Below are 20,430 nucleotides of genomic sequence, written 5' to 3' on the forward strand. Positions count from 1 at the left end.
TCCCATTGAGTCCCAGGGGGAATTTTATTACTGCCTGTCAAAGAAAGCTCCCTTCTGAGGAATCTCATTTTACTTTGGTAATGACGACAGAAGGAACTTGCAGGTGTTGGGGTTTGGCTTTTATGAGTCTAGGTCAGATCCTTGGAGAGATTCATGTCTGATGGTGAAATGCGATAAATGCTTTAAATTATAGTATGAAAAAATAGAGGGGGGTCACTCAAGATTACAATGCTAGCCACAAAAATGTGCACAAAATATTTACTAGCACTACATTTGAGACATCAAGGTACAGCACAGACATCTGACCAACCAAAGTAGGAAAGAAAATAGGCTTTGTTTCTGCTCTGTATTCAAAATGTAAACCAATATTGGGTAAAAGATCAAATCAGGGATCCAACAGCCACATGGCTGAGTGCCTTAATTTCCCAGAGGATAACACAAAAGCAAGAAAAGGACTTTGGTTTGATTGAGCCCCAACATGGCAAGCATCCGCCCTGCTCAAGTGTCCGTGAGCAAGGGCTTCTGATCCTGATTAACCGTTTTAAAGGGAAGAAAGCATGAGGGTGGAGAGGTCGAATTTCTCTACCGGCATCATTTACTGTAAATGTCACATTATTTAGAGGTAAGTGCGCGTTCTACTTTCAGCACCAGAGACAGCGCCCGCGGTTTGTAGCCAGCTGTGCGTCTGGAAACCAGATGTTAATTCAAAAAGCGTCAATCTTAAACTTTACTTTAGAAAAAGCTCGAAATATTATCAGCTATAAAGATGCGACTCACCGTGTTCTTAAAGCAAAACTCACGTTAAAACCTCTGGATAAAGCAACACGTCCGCTCAACAGCCAAATCCAACAACTTGATGAAGGCGACACGAAAAACGCTCTTAAATGGTTAGTTGATAATTAATCACAGAAATGAACTCCTGCTGCAGATCTGTAATCGTTGAAACCTCCAAAATCAAAGTGCTAAAATACCAGTCTAGCCGTTAGTTTTCCTTAATTAGAGCAGGCAAGGCGTCGCAACAAAAACGGACAGTCTACTTTGATAACATCGTTTGTCAGTGACTGCTGTTACTCACTTCCAGTAAGACAATCTGCCGCTGTTCAGAAACACAGAAAAACGCGCTTCATAAAAAACACAAACTCACTGCCTACCTGTCGTTCTTTACTCTTAAACACACTTGTTTAATCCTCTCCAATAACACACTGCTTGATTTTCCTTTTTTTTCTCCTTCTCCGCAGAAACCTATTGGTTAGACTGGGGAGGAGGGAGTGGGCTTGGCTTGTGGAGGTGGGGAGTGGGGACAGTCCAGCTGCTGATGCAAGGCTCGCTTTACAAAAGGATACATTGGAAACAAGCCTATATAAATGCATTAAATAAATATACACAAAACCACAGTTTCAAAAATGTGGATAGCTTTTATGTCATTTGCTGAAATTATTCTTGTGCTTTACCATCAAAACACTAAAAGCCCAGATAAGGCTGTCCTACTTTCCCACACTCCCTCTGAGTTAAAGTTAATCTCTTTGTGCTAATAATCCTCTTTTTAAATATGGATTGCAACTGATATATCAGTGTACTGTAAATAACATCATGCTTATTCTCGGATTTTCCCCTACACTGTGCCAGCAGTCAATCCTGCAGATCACTGAGCTGTTTACTAAAACAGAATAACCTCAGTGAAAGAGCAGGATCTTATGAATCTGTGGAAATGCATCTGAAATCATCGTCTTAAAACAATAGTCAACTGGAACAGATCTTTCTTATTGTAATCATGCTTCCTGTTCAGACCATTAGAAGTTCTCCTCCTGCTGAGCTTTCAATATATGTAAGTGATGTTGGACAAAATTCACAGTCCTTCTTTTGAGCAAAAGATATAGAAACGTTTATCTGATGTTAATATGAAGCTTCAGCCGTCCAAATTTGTCAAATCAAGTGGATGTCTTCCAAAGTTAGTATTTCTTTTATTTTCTTACTCTCGCTACTGCAGCTGAACAGTGAAATGCAGTGAATTTCACACTACAAAGACTGTAACCACTTTATTTGAATACATACTAACTTCAAATCAGTTGAAATCACTTTTGCGCAAAACAACTGCAGATTTTGTCCTTCAGTTCATATAGTTCATATACTTGAAAAATTATGAAGCCGTCCTTTAATTAGCTTAATTCTAATATCAACCTATTACAATATATCACATAATTGTGCACACAGTATCGGGTAGGTAAGCATCTCAGAACAGATTATACACAGCTGTTGAATCAGCTGCTCATTTAAACACAGTCCCTTTACAGTACCTTCACTCAACAGTACAATCTAAAATGATTTGTATGGGCTTCGTCACACAACTTAACATAAAAAATGACATCGGATGTTTAGCTGGTATCCCTCTGTGTATGACACATAGATTGTCAATTTATACTCAGACAAGAAGTCTGTTCCTGCTGGCTTTGTCTCAGCTCCAATAGTAAAACATCTACTGAGCATGCAAGATGTTTCACAGCAAAGCAACTGGAGCTCAACAAGACAGATCTGCCAGCAGCAGCAGCAGCAGCAGCAGCAGCAGCAGCAGCAGCAGCAGCAGCAGCAGCAGCAGCAGCATATCACAACCAAATCTTCATGTGGGAGCTCCTCAGTGGAGTAGAGTAGACAGCTGACGGCCTGTGACCCTCTGCTCTCTTACTTTCATCAGATACACACATGCACTTGCATATACTTTATAGATATTTACACACCTGCACTTTTAATGTCATCCACATTAAAGTGACAATGAACTGATTCATGGTGTAGATTTTCAGTCATTCAGCGATGTATGTTATGTAACATATTGTTTCTACGCAGCGTTTATGCCTGAACCCTTTCTGCAGTCCACCCACAAATGTATTATTTTCATGAATGTATTTCCAGACATTGCATAACATTTATAGATTGCACTGACACAACATCAGCTCTCGAGTTCAAACAAAAGGCCATAAAAGACAAACTAATAGACAAAGAAGTTGAAAGAGTAGCTGGGAAATGTCAGGTTTCTGGAAATACAATGTGAAACGTAAATTTGAAGAGGTTAGGATCAGGTAACCCCTTAAATCAAAGTATCTTCTGCTTTCAGTGTAGTTTATGATACAAGAAAGCTGTTTTATCCCTGAAGGCTTGGATATCAAATGATTCTGTGTCCTTCAGACAGTAAGAACATTTTTTCATTACAGCTTTGCAGCATTACGTTTGATTTCAAGAGCCCTGGCTGATTCTTTGACAGTTTAGCCAATCAGAAGCTTTCAGCTGCTAAAAAGATGTTGTGTGCAACAGACAGGCAGGTCAATGAAATCATTCCAACAGTGAGAAAACAGCTTCTGCTGAGCACCAAACAACAAAAACACCACCCTAATTTCCCTTAAAAGTGGATATTATAAGTCAAATTCTTTATGCTGATGTCTTTATTCTGTTTTATAAACTGTTTTATAGGGGAACTTGCTGCTCTCTTACATGACCATCACCTAAAGTCAGCTCTCTCCTGCAGATATCATCCCCACTGATCCCTCTTCCATGAGTATTCTGAGTCGGTAGGAAGCTTCTGCTTTGAGCCCACTGCTGCACCTGAGCCCTCTTACGCCACAACTCCAAACATCGGCCATCTGCTGCTTCGTCACTTCAGCACCCCACAGGACGTTCTCTGCATTTACACATGGAGTATCTATTCAGATTCTCCCCATTTCATTTCTCCAATAACATTCAGTGCCTGTCTTGGTGCTGCTGACCACTTTGGCTGTATAACCTAAATGTCTCCTAACATGACCTCATGTGCTCACTTTTAAAGTCAAATAACCCTGTCAGCCTAATATAGTTCTGATGTGTTTGTGTAACATCATCCATGGGTTTTTTTTTGTCCACCAACAGCTCCCTTTGAGCAGAGGTGTTTTTTAACATGTAGATTTTTTGGCAAATTTCTACGTCTCTATTGATTTTAAAGTCATCGGGAAGAACTGATGGAGCATTGTGGTTAATGGTAATCAATCACTAAGCTTGTGTTTCAGCAGGTTTTTAGTGACAGCTCACTGAAGAGAAATGTTATCCCCAGGATTCGCCTCTGTCATCGTTATATTTGACTTACTGACCTACAAATGCTGTTGTAAAAAAGATCACAGAGGAAATGTGAGACACACAATCAAAGATGTGAAACTGACACTGAAGGATACAAGCATGCATGCTACTTAATTGATTTCAATTGGATTATAGATTAGAAGAAAATATGTGGGGAAATGTGTTAACTGCAGCAAAAAAAAGGATACAACTGTGAGAGGAAAAAAATATACATGCACTTACTAATTAAATAGTAAGTGATTATTCAATTGATTATTCATAACGACATTAGGAGCTGTAATCAGAACAGAACTTGGTTGGCATTTAGTATATGAATGTCTTCTAACAGAGGTTTATTGTAATAAGATTACAACTGCAAAAAATCAACCTATCATTTCTCTTAATTCATAATAAATTAATCATTTATTCTATAAAATAGAAAAGATATTGTCAAAATACTTGCCACAACTTTACAAAGTCAATGGTGACGTTCTCAAAGTGATAGTTTGGTCCGACTAACATTGCCAAATTCAAACATAGTCCATTTACAATGATTAAGCAATGCAAAGCAGAAAATCATCACATTTTTGATAATTGACTTATGGTTCCAGCTCTGGGTCAGTTTTGTTTGACGTAAACTGTGCTCATCAAAAGTAAGAAATCAGAAATGTACATCACAATTTATATTAATTACATAGAATGTGGTATTTTGCCTTTTATGTAATTGTTACACGGACAATAATGACGTCAGTTGTTAAAGAATACATTCTGATTCATTGCTCAAATCCGTTTTTTTTTTGTTTGGCTGTTCATATTACACTTTTAAATGTGGCCTGTCTGCGGACTGTGATGTGAGCAGCTCACGCTCCTAAAGTGACCCGCGTGCTCAGTTGATCATTAATGACGTCACGCACAGAACGGTATTTACGGAAGTGAACATGGCAACAGCAACAGCCAGTGAAGTTACTGGTAGTCTCATTTATGGTCTAATGTTAAAAACAGTGTGTGGCGGCAACCGGCAAATTTGTGAGCGGGTGATGTTAAAAAGGAGGAAGAGGAGAAAGGATTTGGAAATGTCAGATTCAATGTGACTTGTGCTGTTCACATTGTCAGAAACAAATCAGATACGGGTCACATTTGAGCGAACGAATCGGATTCAGGTCACTTTTAACTGCAGTGTGAACGTAGCCATATTTTCACGTCTGTCTCACTTGAGCAGGAGGAATGATTATATAGCAAGAAATAGCTGTTTCATTGTATGAATGGGCACCTGAGCATTAAGACAAACTTGAACTTTTGTGTATCAGTCCTTTAATATCTGGAGGCTAGTGTTATTGTTAGCATAAGAGGGACACAGGTGGTTAAAGTTAATGGTTGATAAGTGTGATTTAGTGAATCATGTTGTAGTACTCTATCTTAAGGATATATGAGATCATGTCTTAGAGTTCCTCTCTCAGTCGTATCAGTCACCCAAGGTGCAAACCAACATAACACATGACTCACCTTCACCAGCTGAATTATTTATTTTCCAGTCAGACTGTTGGGACAGAGAGAGACGTTCAAGGGGACACGAGCAAGGACCTTCTGTTGGGTTCAATCTCATCCCCATCCTCGTTTTTCAGTCTGTATGTCATCACACTCCAATCTGTTTTCACATTTGAAGTTTTCTAATGTTAATATATAGAGTAAAGCATCTAAAATACATCTCCCCAATAGGAGTGTGTGCAACCGTTACATTTTAGTTCGTTTTTATTCATTCCCTTCACCTTATCTGACCACCACAGTGCACATGTTTATAAATGTCTATAAACTCTGTTGTCATAGCAATATTTTTCATTAACAGTCAGTTTTGGTTCATGTCTGCCAACAGGTAACCATCACAGGAAATTAAAATTCAGCTTTATCCCCCTGCAGAGGTCAGGTGTAATATTGCTGCTTTGTGATGCAATTCTTCTTCTTCCCTCCATTACATGTGCATTAACATGCTTTAGATAATATAGCATTAGAATAATCATCAGTTTGAATCTCCTTCAGGTTTAGACTCTACTCCTGTTCTGACTCAATACGTGCATTAACTGGACAACTTTACATTAAGATGTAGTTCATCAGGCGTTCCTTCTAATAACTACTGCGTTACTACCAAGACTAATTACTTTTCTTTTTTTTTGAGTTGGTTAAAATTCAGTAACCTTTTCTCTTAAATGCCCAATGTATCCATTAATGAGCTTCATTTTGTGCTTCTAGTGCCACCTACTGCTGCAAACAAGTCATGCATAGATACCACAAACAATTTTCAGTCTTGAGTTCACAGCTGGTACAATTTAAACAGATGCCATTTAATGAGATTTATGAAGTATTGTGTGGCATGAAATTGGAAGTTCTTCCAGCTCAAGTTCCATCAGTTATCCAGTGGTCAGAAGTCATTATAAAAAGAAACTTAAACACCTCAAGACTCTTTGTATTTTTAAAAGACATGTCAGTCCATATCTGATGTTTGTCTATATTCCACCAAGTCCCACTATCTGTGTTGACACCATGAAAACCACCAACCATCATTGAAACTCGATCTTAATCAAGACATTCTCACAATAATCTTTTTAAACACTTTATTTTGCAAAGTTCCAGACGGGCAACATTTACTTCTTCTTCTCCACATCCTGCTCTGCAGCCTCCTTGGCTCTCTTGGCACGGATGCCGAAAAGACGAGCGTTGGCCCGGGCCATACGCAGGCTGGCAAAGGCCTTGAAGTTCTTCTCATCCTCGGAGATAACACGGGCCTTCTCCTTCTTGTGTACCTAGAAGAGGAGGGAAAAATTTATAGTAATCTGATACTTTACAAAAAAACAATAGTTCCTATTGCCAAATGACAAAATCGAGCCAGTTTAACGTAAACTGATATGCAATTTCAAGTGCAACTTGGGGATATCAATATTACATGTCAACTGATTAGGTTTTCAAGCTTCATTTTCAAAAAGGCAGTCATCAGAAAAAGGGGTTCAAATGTTTCATCACAGAAATACAGAGATTCCGGAGAATTATCATCATCTGACTGCTGCAATGCAAAGCTACATATAAAATGTATACTAATCAGGTATTGTTGACAAATGACAAACTCCAGTCAATTTAAAGTTAACTCATAGGTAAAAATGTATATTTTTTTCAAACTCATTTATTTCCTGTGATTTAATTGTAATCTATCCTAGTACGGTTCTGAGACTGTATGTGCTGGTTGAAGGAATTAACACTTACAGTTTTGATGGGCATGACTGGACCAGCGAGCTGAGTGGCCATCTTCAGTTCCTCAGCCTGAAAAGATTTAAAACAGTTATTCAAGGAAAGAGAAAAAAAACACATTACTCAATTACATCTTGCTAAAAGTCAGACAAACATCAGGGTATCATTAACATTTTGGTGGGTGATACAACTCAAATCAGGCCTGGTCATAACAAATTGCTGAAGCATTCTGGCCTATTTTCTCATTTTCAACCATATACAGACTACAGCGATGCTGATGTATGTGCTGATAAGTGAGACAGTGAGCCATGTGTGGCTGTCAGCCTGCATTGTGCACATTTCTGTAACATTACAAGTTCTCAGTGATGTGTTTTTAAATCGGGTGGATCATCTCACCAAAAATACCTAGCAAACATTTCACAGGTGAAATGGTTTTCAAAATGGATTGAGTTTGAAAAGTTCACTGATGGATCAGCATTTTCATAGATAACCTCAGATGCCACACAGTGTTGTAAAAACTCCAGCAGAGTTTCATAAACCAAAACATGGCATTCAGAATGTAAATTCTGATCTTTCACTGAAAGTGTTGTGTGATACAAATGTAACTCAAACTGACATGGAGAGATAACACAGGAACTAATCATTGTGCTACATTAAGAAAATATCAAATACAAAGAACAGTGTGGCAAAGACATTAAAGTCTTCTGAAAATGTTGACAGAATTTCATTTTTTATTTTATTAAATTTACAATGAAAAAAAATAAATTAAAATGAATACAATAGCTTTTACATTAGATGCAGCTATAGTAAACACACTGGAGAGGCCTTTGTAATGACTCCTACTACTGACTGCATGCCTGTGTTAAATGTTTTAAGTTTTTTTTCAAGGCAACTAAACCACCTAACATGTTCATTTAAAAACAACATTAACAGACAAACTTACAGTGCTGTCTCCCTTCTTGGGGGCAGAAGCCTTCCTTGGGAACAGGATGAGCTTGGAGCGGTACTCCTTCAGGCGTTGTACGTTGGCCTGAAGAGATTCTGTGGATCTGTTACGACGGCGAGAGTCGACAGAGATGCCAATGGTGCGGGCTGTCTTTTTGTGGATGCCAGCCGCCTGCAGGGAGGAGCACAGCATATTAAGAATTAAACACTAATTCCTGATTTGGAGGTGATGTTGAAATGTACAATGAATGATAAGTTAGTGTCCACTGTGTGTCTGAAATTGTCTTTCCGACTCAATTTAAAACAGCAGTCATCAGATAAAGGGTTCAAAGGATTCATCAAGTGAATACAGAGATTCCGGAGATTTGTCATCATCTGACTGCTGAGAAAAAACTAAAAAACAAGGGTCTGATATTTCTAAATATAGATGCCAACATGTCATTACTGTCTCAGGTACTCTGTGTCAGTCTGTTTTTTACTAGACAAAGCTTCGCTGTAAACTTACAGTTCAGTGGTTGCTTGTACACTGGCCTACACTGAGTGTGCTGTGCCATTTTAATGGTATCATTTTACTGGAATGAGAGCTGCTTGATGTATTGTCATGATCAGACTGATGTAATTTTCCCCACACAAAAACTGAGCTGATGAGGATCAAATTCAAAGATGTGATGCATGCTCATAGCAGACACAGGGACTTCTTGTTATCCTCCACAATTTAAACAGCAATTTTTGATTTAATAGCAGAATTTTGGGGTTCCTGTTCATGTTAAGGTGTGAAACATTAATAATACAGAAGCTCTGTATGCTCCCAGCGCTGCAAAGTCACCACATTGATCAATGTGCTTGAGTCTACCTTTTGTGAGGGAGAACAACTCTACATGATCAGGGGTGATGCACATCAGCAATTATTTTAGCATTCCTCCCACAGCAGATAAGTACATGAGAGGAAAGGCAAAGTACATGTTGGCAAGAACATGACGTCTTTGGGCAGCTTCGTGTTCCTCTACAGATAGGATTTTAGTCTGGTGGGACTCATGATTCAATGATTAATCACAGAAAAAGGTTGAGTCTGTTCTGTCTTACAGCCACAGTAGCCATTAATAGCACCTCAGAGATGGAGGTCATCCTGATTAACATTCACTTTTAGAGTATGTCATGCTGACACACAACCAACGATCAATGAACATAAATCACTTATCTTTTCAGTGTGGATGTTCATTCTGAACTATTGAGGGTTTTACTCTTCTGAGGCAAACATTTTCAAAACACTACTCTTTCTTCATAGTATAGTAACAAGAATTTGACATTGCTGATGATTAAAATAATCTATTTAAAAGACAGTATTACCTTGAGTTCCTCTAGGGTGAAGCCACGTCCGGCACGAACCTTGGTGTGGTACCTGATAGTGGGACACCTGACCTGTGGCCTCAATGGTCCAGCAACAGGACGGGGAGCAATGCTACGGGCCTTGGCCTGGCGAGCCTTTCGCCTAAGGAAGGAGATAGCTTAATTAAACTACAGTAACCACAGGAACAACGAAAACTCAACTATACAAATCTGTTTTGTGCATTTCCACCACATCTCAAAAACCATAACAGTAAAGCAAACAGATTAACACAAACAATTCCTTTGAAACATTGTTTTCTTTGTAAACTACTGCTATGTGATGACTGAATAGATTTAATGAATGAATGAAAATGAGACATGCAGTGAGTGAAAATGACAGCATCTGTCTCCAAAGTTACACCATCTGCTGCTTTCTGAAGTCACTTTTGCTTCAAGTGAGTCACCAAATTGAGATTAGCAAATAGTTACTTTACATTTTATTCTTCATCTTTGCCTACTCAGTTAACTGACAACATCATTTTGAAATTAATATTAACATTTTTATCTTTGATATGTTCTTGTTGTGGAAAAGGGCTGCAACAACACTGCATGTTAATGCTGAACTTAAATGATCAAAATCGGTCCAATGTGTCTACAGACAATCCAACCTTGTGGCTTTCAAGTGTCAGGGAAAACAGACTTAATACAGTTAAATTTGTATCATCAACTCAAAGTAAGGTTTTAACAAAAAATACCTTTTGCTCCACAAGGTGTGATGTAATTGTGAATGTGCATTTAAATTATTTACTAAACTAGGATGGCTTTCCTTTGAAATTACTATAAGCTGTTTGGCACCACTCTGTGCACATTGCATGCATGAAAATGTTGAGCTCCACACTGTATTGTTGAACAATTACAGACATGCCCTTAACATGGCAGTCGCAGGAAAACAAAGCAGTATGACACTACATTAAAGCAAACATTCGACTATCATAAAATATGACTTTAACTCATCACCCAGGTCTCCTCCGTTTTTTTAAACTTCTCTTCAATAACCTGTCTAAATCTGGGGAACACTAATGGATAGCATATTAAGAATTAAACACTAATTCCTGATTTGGAGGTGATGTTGAAATTTACAATGAATGATAAGTTAGTGTCCACTGTGTGTCTGAAATTGTCTTTTCGACTCAATTTAAAACAGCAGTCATCAGATAAAGGGTTCAAAGGATTCATCAAGTGAATACAGAGATTCCGGAGATTTGTCATCATCTGACTGCTGAGAAAAAAACTAAAAAACAAGGGTCTGATTGATATTTCTAAATATAAATGCCAACATGTCTCTTTTTTAACTGGACAAAGCTTCGCTGCAAACTTACAGTTCAGTGGTTGCTTGTACACTGGCCTACACTGAGTGCGCTGTGCTGGGGAACACTAATGGATAGCCCGGTGAAATGTCATATTTGCATGTTATGTCAAAGGTTATTCATTTGATAATTATTTGTTTGCTACTTGCACTTCAAAAACTTGCGCTGACGATTACCCATTGAAGGCTACTGTAACATAGCCATGGTACTTTCACTGAAGAAAAAATTACATTGTGACTTCTCAAAACTTCCAAAGATTAAACTGAATGTCATGATTTTTCCAGGCCTAGAAAATGAGATTTTAAATTCCAGGTTTTCCAAGACTGTGGAAAACACAGCCTATTTTAGGTCAGTCATGTTAAATGAATGGATATTTGATTGAGGTGTCTCCATCTTGGAGGGCTTGATACACAGCTATGCTAGCTCATGTTATTGCATCTCCCCAGAGCAAAGTAGAGCACTCACCTGCGGATCTTCCTGGCTGGCTGATTGAACCAGGTACGGACTCTTTTCTGCCAGTCTTTGTGAAAGTGGGGGTTCAGGAGCATTCCATTCCGGCTGGGGGCCATGTCTGCCTGCTTCCCTGAAAAACAGCGTGGCACACAGATAAGCAGGCTGTCATTCACGTTTATTGAATTCTGTTCCCCTTAACCTTAACTTCAACCAATTAACTCTACTGTGCCTATATTAACCATAACGCCGACCGCAGAACTGAAGCTACGGGAAACAATTTAGCCAGGACATGAACATTTTTCTGAGGGGGAGCAGACTCCTTAACTACACCGGTCCTCTCAGAGGCTAAGCTAATAGGCTAATGACGGCTCACATTACCGACTGCTACCTGCCGCTGCCGGTCATTTTCAGGCATACTTTGCCATTTCGGCATTTATTACGTAGGAACACTTTATTTCAAGAGACACCATTTATAAATGATACTAATGTTTGCCTTTAACAGCAACGCTTGCACACACACGCACACAAACACCAGGAGAACGGCCATGACGGCGAAAACAGATGTAACTTATCAATTCTACGGGCAAATCTGACAATAATCACCTTGTTTCAAAGGTGATAAAACACACTATTTCAGATGGTCGGTGGAATTTTAAAACACGGGTAAAATATCAAGGATTAACACAGATTACTTTGAAATCTGTAGAGGATAAATTCTCATACCTACGAGGGAGGAAAATGGCCGAAAGGAAAAAGGAAGTAGAAAGGCGGTGGATTGTGGGATATGGGGTCCTATCAAAGAGTACACACAAGAGCATTCTCCTCCACTACAGGAGCCACCGATAAAACGTTATATTCATCAAACTATTTCAGATTGTTTAATGTAACAGTTTGTAAAATAGTTATTAATTAAATCAATGTGATCAAATATTTTGGTTACACAAATACATAGCCATACTGTTAAAAAAATACACTCAATTTACTCTATATATAACGCAATAGTTCTCATTGATACATTGATACATTGTTACAAGAGTAAATTCACAGGCTGTACACTATGTTATACAAGTGCGACACACGTAGAACTGCAAAACAAAAACTTGTGTCAGTATCTAAGTTTTTTTTAAAAATTCAAAATCATAGACTCATAAACCGACCACAGAGGGTTAGGTCATATTGAGCAAAACCGGAAGTAAGTGTGAGAGTCTCGCATTCATCATCTTTGTTGAGCAAACATTCAAAAGTGAAATTAATCTAAAAACAACAAATTTGTATACAAGTATTTTTTTTTATATATATATCTGAGAGGGTGAGACTGAAGATGTGTGAAGGCTGAGCTGAGGTTTAGAAACAGGGTCAGATTTATTGTTGGGTTTGGATTCCACAGTTTGGGGTTGCTATGGAGATGTAGGCTATTCATTATCTAATGGGTTTTACTTTTTGTCACCAGTAAGTAGTCCAATAATAAAATTTAACTATAATAAAACTTAAATAAAACTTAATTTACCTGACTGTGAATTGTTTAAACTTCTAATTATAAATAGATGGATTAACACTGGCTGCTGTAGATGCCTGGTTAATACATTGCAAGCCTTTTCTATTGATGAGATTTATTTAATTGATGGGAATTATTTCATCATGTTATGTGTTGATAGCATTAATACTGTATATTAAAATACAATAGAGGTGAAATGTTTATCATTGGCCACTAGATGTAGGCCTACTACCTTTCATCAGCAGAAGACAATAACTAATTTACAAGGCTGTGCTTAGATACAGTAACTACAATCCACAATAGTCAAGTAAATTATCCTCTTAAAGCTAACAACATACATACCTGATTATTAATATCAGCAGGGTAAGTTCACAGAAATGAAAATGCAAAAATGAAAAGGGAAAAATGTTATGTTTACTAATTTTAAAAGTTTGCTAGGAGTCACGTGGACCAATCACTTTGTGCTGTGTCTTATCAGCTGCTGCCTGCCATTTCTGACATGTAAACTCAATAAAGTATCACATAACTGCAGCAGTTCATGGATGGATTGTCAAACTAGGCTACCAGGCACAGGGCCAAGGGGCCAAGAAGTCACCGTGCCCCAGTGCCAGAACCTCTGTTTGATGTGACTCCAATTAACATTTCTTGTTAGAGTCAAAGGTTCAGTCAACAGTATGGATGCCCTGTTGTTTTTTCCCCAGTCTTCATCCATATAGCAGAACAGGAGCGTATGGCCTGGAAAAGACCCTTTCTTTTTGTTCTCCATATATCACTTACAGCGTAACATGAAGCTGAACATTTTGATTACAGTGGGGCCATTCATGAAATTAATTCATGTTTGAGCTTTAACTGGTAATTGTTATTACTAATATTATTATTATTATTATTATTGTCCTCATTATGCTCATGTCTGTCTGTGTCTTATATCTTTTCATCATTAAAAAGGCTAAAGCTTAAATATGAAAACAGTAACTATCCATTCTTTTAGTGTCAACAGATACCTCAGTAGTCAGGCTGGTGTTGAGTAAGACATTACTGTATGTGCTATAGCAGGGCTATACCTGCAGAGGGCCAGACTTTACCATTAAGTAAGGTACGCAACTGTCTGGAAAATAAACTAAAAGATCCCCAAACAGCTAAAGATTTATTGTGATGTTTAGATATTAATAAATAAATATAATAAATATTGAAGTATGTCATTATTCTAACTCATTGTATACCTAAATAATTTGCAAAAGGCCTCCAAAGCCAGTTGCTCAGAGGAGAACATTTTATCATTACTTTTACTGCAGATTCAGATTTTACTCACAAAATATAACAAAACATGATGCACTATTATTGATTAATTTATCCAGCATTATGTAAGAATTGCAAACGTGTATGCCAGACTTTTACAGTATTTTTACTGGATGGTATTAATAGTTTTACTTCTAAACTTACTATTTTCTTTATGTTGTTCTATGCTATTTATACTGTAGCATTTTGAGTTTCACTATGAATAAGAAGTGTGATACAAATTAAATGCATTATTATTATAATTATTATAATTATTATAATTATTATCATTAAGAACACAGTTTTGAGTACTTTTGCTACAACAGCCAATACCAGCATTCCCAGTTTGAGAAAGGGTGGATATTTACTTTTTTCTTTATGAGGAGTAAACATGAGGATATTTCAAAATGTCTTTTATTATACAGAATGATATTATATGATCAAGTAAACAAGAGATTAAAGTCACCCCTGTAAAAATGTTATAGCCAGAAATACCAATTAAAGCTTTTATTTAACATTATCAGCCTGAGAGTTCAGTTTGTACACCAGTCACTGATTTTAAAACCACTGCCTCATTAATCATTCATCAACTAGCCTCTACTATCTCTGCCTATCTTCACCTGAGGGCAAAGGTCAAGGTGTGTGGAACTGTAATAAGCAGCATGAAGCAGCCAGTTCTGTCAGCACATGTGCAAATATACAATGAACATGTGAAGTCTATTGTCTACACGGTACACCATAAAACATACTCTTAAAAAATGTTAAAACAAGAGCAAAAAAAATGTAAAAAACACAACAAAGACATGTCAATTCAAACATAAGGACCAGATTTATTAAATGAACGTGACACAGCACTTACAATCACTTTCTAGTCTTTAACCACATCTGTGCACATTTAAAATGGAACAAAGCACCACAAACAAGACCCAATAATACTGACTGATCTTGATATTAAGAGCCCTTAACATTTTAGTGGCTAAATGAGTCCTAAACTTCTACGTGGAAGTTACTTAAGATTTCAAATTATTTTGATAGCACAGTTCCAGTATCAAAATAAATACCACAGATGAAGAAGAGTGCCACTCAAGATGTTAGTACTACTGTTTGATTGAGGTTACATTACAAAATAGCACAGTGAGTCTATTGGTTTATTCAAGTGACTTAATAAATTTATCATAGGCAGCTTGATCCATGAGGCCGTCAAGTTCTTCAGGCTTTTCAATAGTCATCTTGATTAGCCACCCTGTAAAAGGTAAGAGGTTTGTATTTTAAAGGCCAAAAAATGTACAACAAGGAAAAATGACTATGAATGTATTTGAGAGTAGCAACAGTAATGGTGAGGCGCTTACCGTCTGTATAGCAGGCTTTATTCACAAGTGCAGGATTCTCTGCCAGCTCTGTGTTGATTTCACTCACTTCTCCTGTCAGTGGTGAGTAAAGCTCACTGGCAGCTTTTACACTCTCCAAGGCACCAAACTCCTCTGCAACACGGAAATAAAGGCAATGGGACCACTGATACATCTTATCTCACTGTTAGACTCTATTACTCATAGAAATGTACATTGTATTTCAGACTCTTACCCATTTGTTCAAGTCTTTGGCCAACTTCAGGGAGTCCACAGTACACCACATCACCTAATGCTTCCTAAATGGATAAAACAAATTGTATCAGTTGGAGCTTATACATTTAATAAACCCTACCTGTCCAAACTGCTTCATTCCTACTGAGGACGTAAATCTTTTAACAGATTACAATTATATACTTTTTTAAATGATAAAAATTACTGAATTAGCTGGGCAGTGTTTTTAGTAAACCTTACTCACCCAGGAGTAATTGGTGAATTTGGTGGGGATTACAAAATCAGCTACTGTTTGTGTGTTCATGGTAATGAGGGAACATGTTGCCCAGAGCAACGGTGTGGCTCACTTCTTGGTTCTTGGACAATAATGTTGGTTTGTTCTTTTCATGGGATAAGAAGAAATAGCAAGTATGTAGAATATCACAATGTCTACCTCATAAGTGAGGGGGTATGTTTTAAATGATAAAAGTTGGTTTTGTTGAACCATCAGTGAAGACAAAATAATAAATTTCACATGTATCAGAGCAGCTGCTGGGTAATATTTCTGCTCGTCTTGACTTTTACACAATTGCAATGCTGACACAATTTATTGAGACTAGTATTAACAGGAAGAAACATGGGACCCAAACTGCTGACCCCACCTTTGCCTTTGTCTTGCTCATTCGTATACAAACTTGGAAAATACGCATTTATGGATAAGGACAGAGTCATAAAACAAGAGCATGTACGAATCATTACATTGTCATAGTCCTGCTATTACACCTGTCTATCACCTATACAGGTTATTACCTACTGTACATCTTTAGGCTACTTAATACAGGCAGGCAGAAATGACAGGTTAGATGTAAAATCATAGGGACGTAGTATCCATATGCAGTGCTAGTCTGCTAATCTGAGGGCCTTGACACCAAAATGGTTTCTTTATGAACACCTATGATGTACTCTCACACATTTTACCCAAAACTACAATATTCATGCACAACAAGCCTCATTTACTGATTATTTACTGAACAATTCTCCAAAATAATAAAAAAAGACTTGCAACTAAAATAAAATTAACCACCACACTCAGATAACCTTTAATAAAAACAGTTTAAAATTAGGATTTGCTATTTAGGACAAATCAACAGTTATTGTCAAAGTGATGTATTTCACACATTTGAGCTAAGAGTCAAGGCTTTGCTATTATGCTTCCACTGAAGCCTTCAGTCACAGAGTAAAAAAATAACAAAAAATGATTCTGGGTAAAATGTGAATCATGACTTTTTATATTGCACTGCCACATACTTAATGAAGTCTATTTAAATACTATTAACTATTTAACATACAAATTAAGCTGTTAAGCAATTAAGCTTTTGACACTTGAAGACACTGAATTTCACTCGATTGACATTTTTAGAGGACTGCATGACAATGACATTCTTGGACGCACCCACGGCCAACTAACAGTAAATATCAGTGAGTGAAGAGAGAACCTATCAGTGTAGTCATCCTTCAACTTAACACAGCTACTGTTAATCCATTCTGCATTTAGTGGATGAAATTTCAAACTGCTCTACAATATTTCCACAAGGTCACAGCTTTGATCAAAGCACACAATCTCATGTTAAAGTGTGAATTGAAACTACTACTACTTATTGTAGTGGTGATAAATGGAGATTCATAAATATAAAGAGGAACAGTGAAATCCCTTACTTCAAAGAAGGCTGTCTACTGATATCCTGATAATCAACTTAACTATTTGAATGAAGTGATTCAGATGTGGAACCAGGCAATATCAGCAGCAGAGATAAAAGTATTTGAACTTGACCTCAGTGGCTGTGTGGCAAACTTGAATGGTGCCCATTGTCAGGTCGAATGCCACTGCATTCAACATGGCGAACAGCAGCAATAGCAGTATTACCCTCCAAAAGCTGCTATTAAGGCAAAGATAAAAACACCCACCTTCATGTTTAGTCTAAGAAAGTGCCTGCCCTTGAGATTTTCTGCACAACATTGCAGTCTGCTGCTAATCAGTTTTCTTAAACAATAGTCATAAAACAGTAAATTAGCTTGTATTAGTGCAGTTGCTGTAGGTGAGGACAAAGGGCAGCACTGAACTGCACAATTCAGGCATTAATATAATCGCTATTTTCAGATTGCCATCAGTAAACCTCTGAACCAAGTGTGTCATAAATCAACGATTAGTGTCAGCAGATGACCCAACAACCTACCTGAGCAAAACTGCTGATACCAACTGTGCCAATTCCACCCTCGACTTGCACCCACTCATGCTTATCTGTGAACTTTAGGGCTGCGGAGAGAACAAGGGGTCAAGTTAGTTTGTAACAGATCAATTAATTAGTGCGTGTAACTGAGATTAGTCTATGAATCAATATGCACTATGATTATAAGATACATTTTGGAGTTATGATGAATCGTGTGAGATAGACTATATGAACCAGTTGTGAACAGACTAGAGGAAGCACAACTGTCTCAACACATATCATTTGTATGTCCAAAGAACACCTTACTGTACTATGGACCAGACCCCGACGAGTAGGCCAGTACTTATGCAATAGCATTTGCAGTTTAATGGATACAAAATCCAAAATCTAATTGTAATGAGATTTTTTTTTTTTTAAAGTACAAGTCAAAAATCACAAGTTTTCTGCAGGTGCACCTCCTGAATCGTGACCACCCGAGGTTTGACAGAAAAAGGTGCAAACAGGTGTAAATAAACTCTGATGACAATAAGTGAACAAGTCTGATCTAAACTAAAAAAAAACAAAGCATTAGATTCCAAGCTCATGCTGTCATCTTTACAATACCCCCCAGGGAAGAACCAGTTTCCAGTGTTGGCATCAAACCATGCAGAAAAAATACAGGTTTGAACCAGATTGTGAACTGTGTGAGATGCTGATGCATGTCCGGGGACAGTGCTGTCAGTTCTGAGAGCGGGCTGTCCCAGCTGAAAAGGGCTGGATAAACGCTTTTATACTCATTTTAACCAAATGAAAGCCTTATAAAAGGACTTTAATCATTTAACAAGGTGATAGATGGAAGAATAAATCATAGAGAGTTTACATTTTAGACCACATTGTACACATGGAATCCATCCATCCACAGCTGCCCACTGTACTGATCAAGGATCATGGGTGCATTTTTTGTTTAATAAGTTACTACATGTTGCACGAGACATGGATAATTAGTCGTTTAGGGTCGTTAATTAACAGCCCAATCCAGAGCTCGTGCTTGGACACTGTAACCTTGCTAAACACACGTCTTCCAATAACATCACACAAGGTAAAAGAAAGCTTTGTAGTAGACTGTAGCCACTAACATATGCCTGCTCATTTTGTGCCACCTAACTTTCAGCTGCCCTCCTTTACAGAAAAGTGACACAAACTGCGTGAGGTTTTTCGCCCCTCGCAGACAGACAGGAATGCGTAACCAGTCCGCATGTAGTATAATGTAACATTATGGCTCCTTTCTTTTTTCTTTTACCTGTGGACAGGGCCGAGGTGGTGCTCAGTGTCCGCGGAGAGCCGCTCCTCCACAGCAGCCGGCTCACTGAGAGCTGCGCTGCCGGAGACAGTTGAGGCAGGCTGGGAGAAAAGTTTGCGGAGAGGCACCGCAGCGCTGCTCTCATCGCCATCTTCATTCAGTGTGTGTGACTGTCGACTCTTTAACCCAGTGCACATACACTTGACCGCGGGAGCGAGCACCATCCCACTGTTTGCGGGCTCCCGCAGGAGGGAAGGAGGGGAGGAGGAGGAAGAGGAGGGAGTGTAGTCTAAAGTTTGGCATTGAATTAACACTTAACGACTTAATATTTATTAACAAAAAATATACATGAATTGTTTTATTAAGAACTGCAACGTACACTGTAAACTGAACTCCATACATATCATTGTGTGTTAAAATATGTAAAATAAAATAAAATAAAGAAATGAGTTAATAAATACATAAACTTGAAAAAGATCTGTCAGAATAATAATTTGTATGTGAGTTTTCACCAACAGTGAGGTCAATTGGTTAACATTTATTCTACTCCTTAGCCTACACTTCTTCGTTTTTAAAAATCCCGAATTTGTGACCTTGCAAATATTTGTAATTTTAACTGCTGGACACGAGGGGAGCGTGTCTATGTTCCCCCAGTTTAATAATATAATAAAGATTTTGACCTGTCTTTCAAGAATTTTCATAGATGTAAAACAACAACACATTATGTGCGTTAGGGAATGGCCATACCTGTGCTGTGGAAATGAAGGCCTGAGGAAACATATAGGGTCTCATTTTGATGGGAGGAAAATGTCTTAGAAATGGGTGGACATATGGCTGTGGGAACATAGGACACGGGATGTCTTCTACTTCACTGAAAAGCAAATTGTCAGTGTTTGTGCACTGAAGGCTTCAGGTTTTCAAATCACACTTGTGTAAGGTTTATATAGGCTCCATAGTAGCTATGTCTATGCGTGATGTCACTCAGATTGTCTGTGAGCACAAGTAAACCTTTAACTTTTGATTAATTAGACAACAAGCTTTTAAGTGGCAGACACTGCACACATCATTCTTTACAGTTAAGGTCAAACCTTACAGTCAGGCAGTAATAAGAAAAACTCATTTTTGAGTGAAAGGAGACTTAACTTTAATTTTTTTCCTGCTTCAGTTGTATGCATAACATTGTCCAGTTTGTGTT

General features: G+C 37.9%; 2 protein-coding genes and 3 non-coding genes across 5 annotated transcripts; all 5 read right to left on the minus strand.

Moving 5' to 3' along the window:
* Positions 1-6,668: 6,668 nt before the first annotated feature.
* On the minus strand, positions 6,669-12,162 carry rpl13 (ribosomal protein L13). The gene is made up of 6 exons (XM_053323544.1): positions 12,123-12,162; positions 11,412-11,529; positions 9,601-9,742; positions 8,252-8,425; positions 7,324-7,380; positions 6,669-6,869 (listed from the first exon to the last, which is right to left on the minus strand). Exons 2-6 carry the CDS (start codon positions 11,513-11,515, stop codon positions 6,711-6,713), a joined length of 636 nt encoding a protein of 211 aa, XP_053179519.1. The 5' UTR covers positions 11,516-11,529; positions 12,123-12,162; the 3' UTR covers positions 6,669-6,710.
* On the minus strand, positions 7,044-7,118 carry LOC128364115 (small nucleolar RNA MBII-202). The gene has a single exon (XR_008321748.1). It is a non-coding gene; the product is annotated as a small nucleolar RNA MBII-202 (small nucleolar RNA).
* LOC128364116 (small nucleolar RNA MBII-202) lies at positions 8,549-8,627 on the minus strand. Its single transcript, XR_008321749.1, has one exon. It is a non-coding gene; the product is annotated as a small nucleolar RNA MBII-202 (small nucleolar RNA).
* On the minus strand, positions 10,772-10,850 carry LOC128364117 (small nucleolar RNA MBII-202). Its single transcript, XR_008321750.1, has one exon. It is a non-coding gene; the product is annotated as a small nucleolar RNA MBII-202 (small nucleolar RNA).
* Positions 12,163-14,979: 2,817 nt separating the features above from the next.
* Positions 14,980-19,429, minus strand: gcshb (glycine cleavage system protein H (aminomethyl carrier), b). Its single transcript, XM_053323554.1, has 5 exons — positions 19,236-19,429; positions 17,963-18,042; positions 15,751-15,814; positions 15,519-15,650; positions 14,980-15,412 (listed from the first exon to the last, which is right to left on the minus strand). Exons 1-5 carry the CDS (start codon positions 19,390-19,392, stop codon positions 15,318-15,320), a joined length of 528 nt encoding a protein of 175 aa, XP_053179529.1. The 5' UTR covers positions 19,393-19,429; the 3' UTR covers positions 14,980-15,317.
* Between the last annotated feature and the right edge of the window lie 1,001 nt (positions 19,430-20,430).

Source organism: Scomber japonicus, chromosome 1 (assembly GCF_027409825.1).
Source record: "Scomber japonicus isolate fScoJap1 chromosome 1, fScoJap1.pri, whole genome shotgun sequence".
Taxonomy (NCBI): Eukaryota; Metazoa; Chordata; class Actinopteri; order Scombriformes; family Scombridae; genus Scomber; species Scomber japonicus.